General features: G+C 43.4%; 2 protein-coding genes across 2 annotated transcripts; both read right to left on the bottom strand.

Annotated features, from left to right (window-relative positions):
- Positions 1-3937: 3937 nt before the first annotated feature.
- On the bottom strand, positions 3938-5194 carry LOC139753960 (uncharacterized). The gene is made up of 2 exons (XM_071670920.1): positions 5090-5194; positions 3938-4706 (listed from the first exon to the last, which is right to left on the bottom strand). The coding sequence occupies exons 1-2, from the start codon at positions 5099-5101 to the stop codon at positions 4215-4217; spliced, it is 504 nt and encodes a 167-aa protein (XP_071527021.1). The 5' UTR covers positions 5102-5194; the 3' UTR covers positions 3938-4214.
- A 3405-nt stretch (positions 5195-8599) lies between these two features.
- Positions 8600-9821, bottom strand: LOC139753959 (uncharacterized). Its single transcript, XM_071670919.1, has 2 exons — positions 9753-9821; positions 8600-9413 (listed from the first exon to the last, which is right to left on the bottom strand). Exons 1-2 carry the CDS (start codon positions 9762-9764, stop codon positions 8871-8873), a joined length of 555 nt encoding a protein of 184 aa, XP_071527020.1. The 5' UTR covers positions 9765-9821; the 3' UTR covers positions 8600-8870.
- Positions 9822-12350: the final 2529 nt, after the last annotated feature.

Below are 12350 nucleotides of genomic sequence, written 5' to 3'. Positions count from 1 at the left end.
CAGCCTCCCTCTCGCTCCGCACATGGTAACAGTGCATCATCCCTGTAGCACACACACACACACACACACACACACACACACACACACACACAAACACACACACACATTGTATATATATATATATATATATATATATATATATATATATATATATATATATATATATATATATATATATATTATTGTAATTATTCCATGACCGGTTCCTTTCAGCGTAAGGTTGCGCTTCTTCCAGTAGTAAGGCGATGTAGACTCCTTTGGAGGGAGAAGATCTTTTGAAGGGACTGTACTCCTAATGATACAGCCTCGTCAAAGATGACTTTTCACTCGTGGTCAGTTGACGAAAGAAAGTACAACCTCGTCAAAGAACTAGCCTCAAAGGATTCTATCCTGTCCCTGCTACTGAGTGCAGCGCTGCCATTTTAGCTGTAAGATCCCCTTGGAGTAGGGGACCAAAGTAACGAGTAAAATACATACATCGCTCATCATTCATTTGATTTTTTCATTCGATTTCAGAAAATGGCTGAAGCTCTGAAATGTGGATTTCAGTCTAGCATTCGTTAATTGCATTCTGGTACGCATTAGAGGCATGTGATCGTGTGAATTCCAAAACTGTTGGACAGAACGATACCAACTTATGACCCTTTTATCTCTTGTATTTTCTTCAGAGTCGATCGCCCAATTGGTAAACGCGCATCGTCTTGAGACATTCGTGTCGCATAATGAGATCCACAGTAACGTAACACTTCCCTCCCTAAATGCATGTACAGTATTTCGAACAGAGGACTTGCGTTATTCTCTGCGGGGACAATGTCGGACGTCTGATAGCAGATGGTTCTCTTAACACGTCAAAGCCACGTCGAGGAGTAGTTGGTAGTGGCACTCGTCCACGACCGACGGGTGATATGTGTCTGCTGCTGGGTATATAACCAAAGGCTCTCGTTCGCTCAAAACAAAGTGTGATAACCCATAGCAAATCTGAGTAGAGATGAGTGAGATTGGTTGAGGCTGATGGGTATTTGTTGGTTGAGAAATCACTTTGGAAAACGCCATCTGTCATGATTACTTGGTTCATGATGCTGGAAGAGATTGTGGTATAAAGGGCTTCATGAGATATTGATGTATCGTGTGATGTCGAATTTCATTTCTATGGGAATTACGTTAAGAGTGAGACTTTCCTTCCTGAAGCCTTGGTTACTCACTACTATCGGTGTACGAACATACTACAGTACGCCATCTATAAACACACGTACGTAGAGTTAGGAACTGTGTCATTCTCAAAGCGTGTGTTAAGAGCCACTTTTGGTAATGTTCTTTCCCTATGAATGCCCAAATCTGAGGAGAGAAATTCGTGGTGAGCCTAATTTAGATAAACTTAAAAAACTCAAACTGTGCATACATGTTTTTCTTGTCCAATACCGCGACGAAGTCCAAGCTCTCGTGTTATCCCTGACATATAGAAAATGGCAGAACAAGCTGGCCGCTCACATGCCAGTCATGTACCTCCGTTTGTGTGGCTGGTAACAACCAGTGTGCTGCAGGGTGGAGGCTGACGTCAAAGCGGACCCCGGCAACTCGACCACCTGGTATCATTGTAAAAAATAAGTTCCTCGTGAATATCTGCAATTTCTAGATCACGCGCGTCACTGCAAAGTACGTGTATATATATATATATATATATATATATATATATATATATACACACACACACACACACACACACACACACATATATATATATATATATATATATATATATATATATATATATACTGGGCACTTGGAATTCAGAAGATGGTATCAGTTTAACTCTGAGTGTCGAGGATTCGAACCCAGTCCTACCATATGGCAGGGCAGTAAACTAACCATAGGACCACGGGCTTTCTTATCTCTCAGGTCACATGATGTAATGGTGGATCTCATGAACCATTCGTTAGTTCGAGATGGAAAGCTTTTGTCGGCTCATAGTCCAATAGTTAGCGTACTTTCCTGCCACAGGGTAGCTCCGGGTTCGAATCCTTATCGTCCAGAGGTAGATTTTTATCACCTATATATCATAATTGTTCGTTGTTTCTTGCGTTAGCAATTTAGCACTAAGAACAAAGAAAGATCACATTCGCTCACATCATTCTTTGACTGTCACGTGCAATGCACCGAAACCACAGCCAGGTCCCACAGACCTATCATGGTTTCTCCGCTTTATATGCCTTAGTTCAGCCCATTGGCAGCACGTCCTGCCCATGTACACCATATCGTTCCATTCACTCTATCCTGTGCACGCCTTTCATCCTCCTGCATGTTCAAGCCCCGGTCACTCAAATCTTTCTTTTCACTCCATCCTTCCAACTCCAATTTGGTCTCCTCTTCTTATTCCCTCCACTTCTGACACATATATCCTCTTTGTCAACCTTTCCTCACTCATTCTCTCCATATGTCCAAACCATTTCAACACACCCTCTTAGCACTCTCAGTCATACTCTTAATACCACACCTCTTTCTTGCTCTTTTATCACTTACCCGATCAGACCACCTCATACCACATATTGTCCACAAACACCTCATTTCCAACATATCCGCCTTCCTCCGCACATCCTCGTTCCCATCCCACCCTCACATCCATAATCATCGCTGGGATTACGATACCTTCAGTCATAACCATTTTCGCACTCCCAGACAACAATTTCTCTTTCCACACATTTTTTTCAATACTCCCAGACCTTCGCCCACTCACCCACCCAATGACTCTCTTCTGCTTCCATGGTACCATTCGGTGCCATGTCCATTCCTAGGTATCTAAAGTACTTCACTTCTCCAAATTTTCTCCATTCAGACTCGCACCCCCAACTAATCTCTCCGTTTGCCCTGCAAAACCCGATAGCTTTGCCTTTATTTACATCACTCTCACCTTCCTCCTTTCACAAACTACCCAAATTCAGTCACTTACTTCTACAGTTTCTCACTCGAATCTACCACCACTGCTGCGTCATCATTCAAGCAACAGCTGACTCGCTTTTCCCTTTTCCCTACAGACTGCATATATGACACTTTCTGCAAGACCCATACATTAACTTCCCTCATTACCCTATCCATAAACAAATCAAACAGCCATGATGACATTACACACCCCAGACGCAAACTAACCCTTCCAAGGAACCACTCACTCTCCTCTCATCCTACTTGCACACACACCTTACACCCTTGACAAAAACTTCTCATTGCTTCTAGTAGCATTCCTCCCACACCATACATTCGAAAGTCCTTCCACAAGACACTTCTATCAACCATATCCTATGCTTTCTCCAGATCCATAAATGCCACATACAAATCCTCCTGTTTCTCCAAGTAACTCACACACAGTTTATAAAGAAAACAGATGAGTCACACTTTACTCATATGATTGTAATTATCACAATTTTTTGTATACCTGGGGGACAGGGTAGTAAGAAAATTACCCAAGTATTTCCCGCCTGTTGTACGAAGCGACTAAAAAGAATCCCGGGGAGCAAAGGTGGGAGGGTTGATGGAAACCCCTCCCTCCCTTAATAGTCACATTTGAAAGAGGGAACAGAAGAAAGAACCAAGCAGGAATAATGGTTTCCCGAAGGCTCAGGCATGGAGGGAGGGGTTGTCTGATTTTGCGGAGGTGTAACCAGAATGAGAGGAAAGGAACGATTTTAGTATGGTGAAAGAGCGAAACTTGGATATTCTGACTAAGTCAAACGAATGTCAGTGGCAGAGGAAGTCTTACTGTAAAAGGGGTAAAGAGCTGTGTAAATGTAGATATAAATGAATGACAAGCTATTGAATTGATTGTAAATGTAATTCTGAATACTTTATACATATAAGTTTCCTCTAAAAGTAATTTACGTGCTATTAATTAGCAAAGGAATGCCTTTAAGTTTTCCCAGCGGGATCGGAAAATGAAGAAGCCTATATATATATATACTTGAAACCTTTAATTTCGAGAATCTTTATGAAAACATTTTATCCAAACAGCTGTTGTTGGTCAGGCTGTTGAACACAGAAGGATCTTCCAGGCTGCTGATCTCTGCTGAGAATATGATCTTTTGTACAAAATCTCACACAGACAGAAGACAGCAAACTGACGTAGGTCTATTCTTCGACATCAGCGAACTCGATGAGATAAAACCCCATCAGGCTGTTGAAATCGTGGGGAGTATACACACCGTGGGCAGCAAGATTTGACAGGTCTATTACGCAGCAGCAACCTGCATGAAAGGATATCCATGGAGCCCGTGGAGACCGTGGAGTCCAAATGCACCGGGGTAGCCAAGTCCGCTGTAGGTCAGAGGAGCTCCGGCAGCCATTGTGGGTGCAGCAAGCATGGGATTGTACATGCCCAGGGTGTTGGTGTAGAGGGGAGACATCCTGCCGTCGATGGTAGAGAGCATACCGGTGTAGGTGGAGAGCCTGCCGTCCAAGTCGGTGTCGGGGGCGGCCTCAGCTCTTGCGGCAGCGGCGTCATAAGCAGCCTGGAAGTCAGCTCTGGCATCGGCGATCTCCTTGGTGTATTCGGGATAAGAGGCTTCGGGGACTTCGTCAGCAGCAGCGGCGGCGGCGGCGGCCGCATAGGCTGCCTGGAACTCAGCTTTGGCTTGCACCACTTCCTTAGTGTCAGTCACGGGGACTGGAGCCTCAGCAGGAAGGGCGGCGGCGCAGGCGGCGCCCACCAAAGCAAGAAGTACCTGAGGACACCACAAGAATTCAGTGTGTTACTCTAGTGAGGCAACTTGAGACTAAGGTGAGAATCACACAGAAGCAGACTGTCTGAAGACGATATCTTATCTCTTATTCTGAAATAATTTGAGAGTTATCCTGTTTGTTGAAATGTACTGTATATGTAAATATACAGTACAGAAATGTACTGTATATGTAAATACTTGTAATACTACCTTATTTTCAGGGATGATCAACAGTGTCATCAATGGTGACCAAATGAATAAGCGTCTGCATCAGACTCGAATGCTTACGGAATGAATAGATATAGGAAATCTCGAGACATTAGTCTGCAACAATGAACTGCAACACTCAGTGAGACATTAGGTACAACAGATGGAGGATGACTTACGAGAACCTTCATGTCTGCTGCTACGGTTGTGTGAGCTGATGTACGGATGAGCAGGGTCGCTGCTGGCTTTATATACCCGGCGGGACTGAGGACATCACGATGCCGTTGTCGCCCTTTCGTGAGGGAAAAAGTAGAGCCAACATGACCCTCTTGAGATGTTCCTCATCTCTCGCCCGAGCGTGGCAGCAGGAGAACCCATCGTGTGGCAGACTAAATAAAGCCAATGCTCTCACGCTATACATAAATAAAGGGGAAAAATCTCACTTTAAACTTGGAATACTGTAATGAAGAGGGTACTTTTGTGGGCGACCTCGGTGGGGTAGGTGTGGTCTGCACCGGTGAGACAGGTATGGCCAGGTATAGGGATAAAAAGAGACCATAAACGAGATGTGTAGCGGTGTACCTGGGTGATGACTGGTCCAGCCTCAGGTGGGGACGTCACGCGTACCATCGCTAACTGTATATACACCATCTGTACCATCATGATGGTGTACACGCCATCTGCACCATCATGATGGTGTACACGCCATCTACACCATCATGATGGTGTACACGCCATCTACACCATCATGATGGTGTACACGCCATCTACACCATCATGATGGTGTACACGCCATCTGCACCATCATGATGGTGTACACGCCATCTGCACCATCATGATGGTGTACACACCATCTGTACCATCATGATGGTGTACACGCCATCTGCACCATCATGATGGTGTACACGCCATCTACACCATCATGATGGTGTACACGCCATCTGCACCATCATGATGGTGTACACGCCATCTGCACCATCATGATGGTGTACACGCCATCTACACCATCATGATGGTGTACACGCCATCTACACCATCATGATGGTGTACACGCCATCTACACCATCATGATGGTGTATACGTTCTTGATCATTACCATACATGGGCCTGGGTAATGCACTCAAGTGAATGAAAGTCTTCATCAGTATCAAAGTGAACATCAGATATTAAACATATTGTTTAAATCGGTTCGTGAATATCTCTGAGACGTAATTGATGCCTAAGATTCTCTGTGGATTAAAAAAAAAGTACATATGGACTTTATCTCGCACGTGTGTTCATTGTTTTAAATGCTAAGGAGAGGCGGCTATGCTTGTGTTTACCGGATGAAGGAAGGTTTATGAACAGCTATTTGAAAGGAAATTCGACAGTGTAGATATAGAAGTGTACCATTGTACGGGTGAAAAGTTTTATGGTAGTAATAGAAATGATTGTAACGAATCCAGGTTTGGGATCATAGTTTTCACTTATATTATTTCACCGTCCTCGCTGATTATCTTGACTATACCGTATTTTTATCACAGCTATGATACTCTTTATATATTATCATTATTATTTTGCTTTGTCGCTGTCTCCCGCGTTAGCGAGGTAGCGCAAGGAAACAGACGAAAGAATGGCCCAACCCACCCACATACACATGTATATACATACACGTCCACACACTATATATATATATATATATATATATATATATATATATATATATATATATATATATATATATATATATATAAACTTGCCGATGTTCACAAAAGAGTAGAGAAAGATTTCTTATAGATGCTAAAAATGGAATTCATTCACTCTCTCTCTCTCTCTCTCTCTCTCTCTCTCTCTCTCTCTCTCTCTCTCTCTCTCTCTCTCTCTCTCTTCTCGACTAGCTTCATTCATCATTTTCTCAGTGGAGGAAAATATATACTAAGATCCTCTCGTGGTGTGTAACCTGCTCGCTTGTTGCTGATATCAAGAACCTTGCACACTGACAGACGAGTCACTTCCAAGTGACACTCCCCCTTAACATGTAGTGTTACCATGCTCATCAGTTGTAATCGAAAATCGTTGGTTGTGATTTGTATGTAATTCACGTATGTCCATCATCGATCATCGGTCCGTGAATACACCGTAGACATAAGTGGGTAGCTGAACACTGAACATTCTCCTGTCATAAAGTATGTCGATAGGAATAAGACGTTGCTTTTACTTCGAAAGGTTTGGTGACAATTGGTAACAATAGCAACAGAATGAGAGGAGAATAAAAATGATATTTGTAGTAAATAGAATACGGCTTAGAGTTAGTTAGATAGATGAACCGATCGATAGATAGGTAGATAGATAGATAGATACATGAGTAGATAGATAGAAAGGGCTTCTTATTTCAAACTGAGATCGTTTCTGAAATTTAGGTGGATTCCCAACCCTAGTGTTGAGACTAGCAAGGTAAGGAGGGAGTAGGCAGTCTCGAGGCAAACGCGCATCCGCAAGAGTGGTTGGTTGGGTCCACAGGTGTTTCTCTTGCACGCAACACACATCTACTGTCTGAACGTTGTACGTAATCTTGTTCCGGAATCCCTAGAGAAGATCACCGAATCTTTTGCTCACCTGAAGATTGAAAAGGATCTAATGATACACCTCCTTACTCACATCATATTGTCCCACCACCACCGTGTTTAGTACGACAAAACTAGGTCGAAATGTGACGCCTTCGTTGCGTGAACATGACCGCACGAATCACTTAAAGCTTGTCACCGTCTTGGCAGGAAACAAAGGCATTGCAATATAGAATGATTGTCAGCAATGTTAATTGCCATGTTTACGGGGTGTATGAGTATTACATTAACTATACAGTTAACGTTCATAGAATATGCAGATACGGTGGATATATCTTCTTTTTAGTGTAAAGATTTTTGCCTTAGAAATCGCATCGTGATGCACATACGCGAGTAGTGGGCAGTGAGGGTTGCTGAGATCCGCTAGGAAACACCGCACAGATTAGCAGGACCTTGTCATCCTTCGTGTGCACCAGCTCCTCATACCTGTACCTGTTTGATGAATGTTAACGTTGCATAATCGCTTCCTACTTTACCCTTTACTTACTCCTCCCCTAGGTAGGCTTCGTGCTTGTCAGCTGGAAGGTTTTGCGATCATGTGTATCCTTATTCGTCTGCTGAATCGTGTTCCTTAAAGCCTTAGCTATCAAAGGTTGGGTAGCTGGCGTTCAGTAGTAGAATTTGCTACATTATGTGGAGAAAGTAGTAAGGATCAATGTCAATAGGAGGATTTATGTGATCAGGTATGATCTGGTTGGTCTATTGTGGCTTGAATCCCACCTGCCCAAAATGACATTACGGTCCTTGGATATGTGGGAGAGGATGACTGATAACGTAACGTTAATCACAGATTAAACTTTGCTCAGCAAATATATTTTCTCGCGTCAGATGATCCAGTTACGGAGATAAGATCTTCGTCAAGGTCTGGCCTTGAATGACGAAGTAGACGAAAGGAATAATAGACAATGAAAGGAAGAATATAGTGATAGATTATTGGTTGAAAAAGTAGAAAACCTCATTTTTAAAAGGTAATAATCGGCTGTAGTCGTTAGTGAAGAGAAGAGAAGGTAGAGTCACAGTGTTCAGCGACTGCTGTGAAAGAGTCTGATCTCACAATGACCCACTCTCAGGATGCCAACGATCACTTCAGTAACATGAAACAAAGGCTTGCCAAATACTGTTTGGTCTGGCTCATTTTGGAGGCCAGTAGGAACTCAGGTACTGGGAGATTCTGGATATACTAGTGAATACAGAAATATGATCGAAACCTTTTGTGTCAAAGATTTTGATATATAATATTCATTTGTACATTATTCATTGAACTTACAACAAAATATAATCCGACGATAGAAATATCTTGAGAAGATATGGTAGACGACAGAGGTCTGTTTTTGGCCTTCGCCAACTGGAGAGGACCTTAGAAACGGCGGAGTCCAAATGCACCGGGGAAGCCAAGTCCGCTGTAGGTCAGAGGAGCTCCGGCAGCCAGTGGTGTTCCAGCGATGACGTTAGCTCCAGTAAACACTGGGGCTCTAGCAACCAAGGGGCTGTAGACGCCGTAGGCACCAAAGGTGTTGGTGTAGAGCGGAGACATCCTGCCGTCAATGGGAGACTGGAAACTGCTGTAGGTGGAGATCTTACTGTCTTCGCCGGTCTTAGTAGCGGCCTCAGCTTTAGCGGCCGCGGCGTCATAAGTAGCCTGGAAGTCAGCCCGGGCATCGGCGACTTCCTTCGTGTAGTCAAGATAAGTCGCTCTGGGGACCTCTCCTGCAGCAGCGACGGCTGCCGCATAAGCTGTCGTAAAATCAGCTTGGGTCTGCCCTACTTCCTTAGCTTCTTCTGCCACTGGAGCTGGAGCCTCTGCTCTGGCTTGCGCCACTTCCTCAGTGTTCGTCACGGGGGCTGGAGCCTCAGCGGGAAGGGCGGCGGCGCAGGCGGCGCCCACCAAAGCAAGAAGTACCTGAGGGCATCAACAAGACTTTCGTGTGATAAACTAGTGAGGCAGCAGGAGTCTAAACCGAAGTACACTAACAAAGCAGGTACTGTGAGGAGGCGGGTGTGTCATGATAAAGGTTTTGTATTGTTTGAGAAAATTTCACATTAGTTAATATATCGTAAAATATATTGTAAAAATGAATCTTAGATGTTAGAAATTACGCCGTTCTAAAGTTAAAAAAGATATTCTTGTTCTGATCAACAAAGATTAGTAACTAGATCAATGGGAATATCTGAGTGAAGAGAAGAAAACTTAATCGTTACATCTACAGTCCACAAAAACAAAGTATGGACGGGGACTTACAAGAACCTTCATGTCTGCGGCGGTTGTGTGAGCTAATGTACAGACGGACGGGATGTTGCTGGCTTTATATATCCGGTGGGACCAGCGCCATCGCGATACCACAGTGCCTCATTGTCAGGGGAAAACTGTGGCTGACATCACACCACCCCGGCTACTCCCTACCCTTCCCGCGCCTTGTGTGAAGGCACTGTCACATGTCAGGATGATGCAAATGGCTTTTATTTATGATATATACGAAATAATATATTGGAATGGCTGAATTCTATAGTGAAAAAGGTTCCATAGCAGTCGACCTCGCCCATTAGGCGTGGTCTGTACTGGTAGGGCAGGTATGGCTTGGAAAACAGGAGAAAAACATGACTTTAACGAACTGTTTACCGTTACATCTCATCTATAGTTTACATAAACTGGTAAACTGGACCTGTATCACACTGGTGTAGAGTTAGAGCCAGTCGTTGCCTTCTGTTTCTAGAAGTCATTCATAATCGCCTGTAGCTTACGTATCATAACTATAATATCTTGAATGCCAGGATGTGGTAAATGAAAATCAGTTGTGTGACGTTTCAAAACACTATAACTCTATACTGGAGTTCCTTAAGGAGCGATCTTCTTTCTCCAACTCTCTTCAATCTCTTTCTACACCACCTCCCATAACCTCCAGCAAACCACCTCTTGCCTAGTTTCCTCTCGAGGTTACTCGTTGATCGTTTCCTACCAGTTTCAAGGAACTTGGCAGTACCAGCATCATCAACACCCGTTGACTAAGCCAGTGGTTGCAATCAAGTTTCTCCCTCTCTTTCTGTCTTCTAGATTATCGTTCGTACTGAGATCCTATCCTCTCCCTATAGCTCCCTTGCTTATCTTTATGCCCCCTTATACCTCATTTGATACATGTAGTGCCCTTGTTTGTTGGGTGGCTTACTTCCTCCATGGAGCTCCCTTGCTTATCTTCATACTCCCTGTATGACTCACTTAAGACTCGTAGTGTCCATACTTGCTTACTTACTACTAACTCCCTGTAACTCCTTTTCTTATCCATATACTCCCCTATAGTTCACTTAACACCTGTAGTGTCTTTGCTTGCTGTCTTACTTACTTCATGTAGTTGTGCACTTGTAGTGTCGTTGCTTGCTGTCTTACTTCATGTACTTATTCACTTAATACCTGTGTTGTCTTTGCTCGCTGTCTTACTTACTTCATGTACCTTTCTGTATTAAAGGTTTCATTTTTGTTGCCATGATATAAATGCTTTTCTGAACATGTCATCATCTTATGCATGTACTTGAAGGAAATGTTGACACTAGAATTGAATAAACTATATACCATTCACAACCCATCTTCCGTCGTAGATATTTTCTCTTCCACAACTAAAGTATATATATACAATTCCTCTCTGATCTATCTTTCTCGGCTTTTCAGAGACGGGACACGTCAGTGATTTTTGCGCATTTTTTCTTATCGTTTTTCTTAAGTATGGGATCATTAGCTTTCATTGTCTGTACAGGTTTTCTTTTCTTATCCAGGTTACTGTCAAGTGTGAGAAAGAAAACGAGTATTACAATAAGGTTGGAAGGGAAAGCGATTCGAAGTGTTTAAAATCAAATCATCAGCGTGAGACGGAATAAATTCAGAGATTGATGACAAGATCATTTTGGTAGGGAAGAAAGACAGTAGGCAATAGGATAGAACCCTAAGGAACACCAGTGTTGATAGGATAAGAGAAAGAAGCCGCACCATCAACAGCTATTACGATGGACTAGCTAGAGAGGGAGCTTTGCTATAGGAAACGAAAGGAATCTTAAAAACCAAGGAAAGGAAGTTTGAAAAGGCTCGTGCAACATCTTGTCAAATGTTTTGGAGATGCCGAGAGCCACGAGAAAACTTTGCAATATGCTCATGACTGACGCTATCTACGCTTCCTTAGTTACAGGCATCTCTCTCTAAATTGTATATATGCCTTCTTGCTATTATTACATAAACGTATGAGTTTCTGATATCTTCCACTCTCACAAATTAGCTTCGAAAGGAGGTAGTGGTCTCTTCCTGTTTGAATTGCTATGCTTTCGTCTCTAAGGACGAAGGTATTCGCTTTGCAATGAAAAGTAGAATTAAGAGGGACTTATAAAAAGACTAAAAAGAGGAGCTGGGGTTCGGGTCCCTCGACGGACCCCAGACCCAGGGGTAGAGACCCTTCCGACCCTCCCCCTGGTCGGGCCTGACGAGCTGAAAAGCTTATATAAACCATAGAGGATCCGTAACGATAACTAGTTCGTTTAAGTCATGTTTTTCTTCCATATTCCTGGCCATACCTGACTTACTGGTACAGACCACGCCTAACGGACGAGGCCGTCTCCTATAGTACCTTCTTCCCCATAGAATTTAGCCATGAATATACTCTTTCGTATATACTATTGGCAAAGACATGTGCCACATCCTGACATGTGTCAAGTGACCACATGAGGTGAGGGAAGGGTAAGGAGTGGCCCAGGCTGTGTGGTGTCAGCCATAGTTTTCCCCGACAATGAGACACGGTGGTATCGCGTTGGTGCTGGTCCCACCTGATATATAAACCCAGCAGCATCTCGCTCATCTGTTCAT

Source organism: Panulirus ornatus, chromosome 16 (assembly GCF_036320965.1).
Source record: "Panulirus ornatus isolate Po-2019 chromosome 16, ASM3632096v1, whole genome shotgun sequence".
Classification (NCBI taxonomy): Eukaryota; Metazoa; Arthropoda; class Malacostraca; order Decapoda; family Palinuridae; genus Panulirus; species Panulirus ornatus.
Note: the sequence above shows the minus strand (reverse complement) of the source record. Positions and strands in the feature narration are given on the sequence as shown.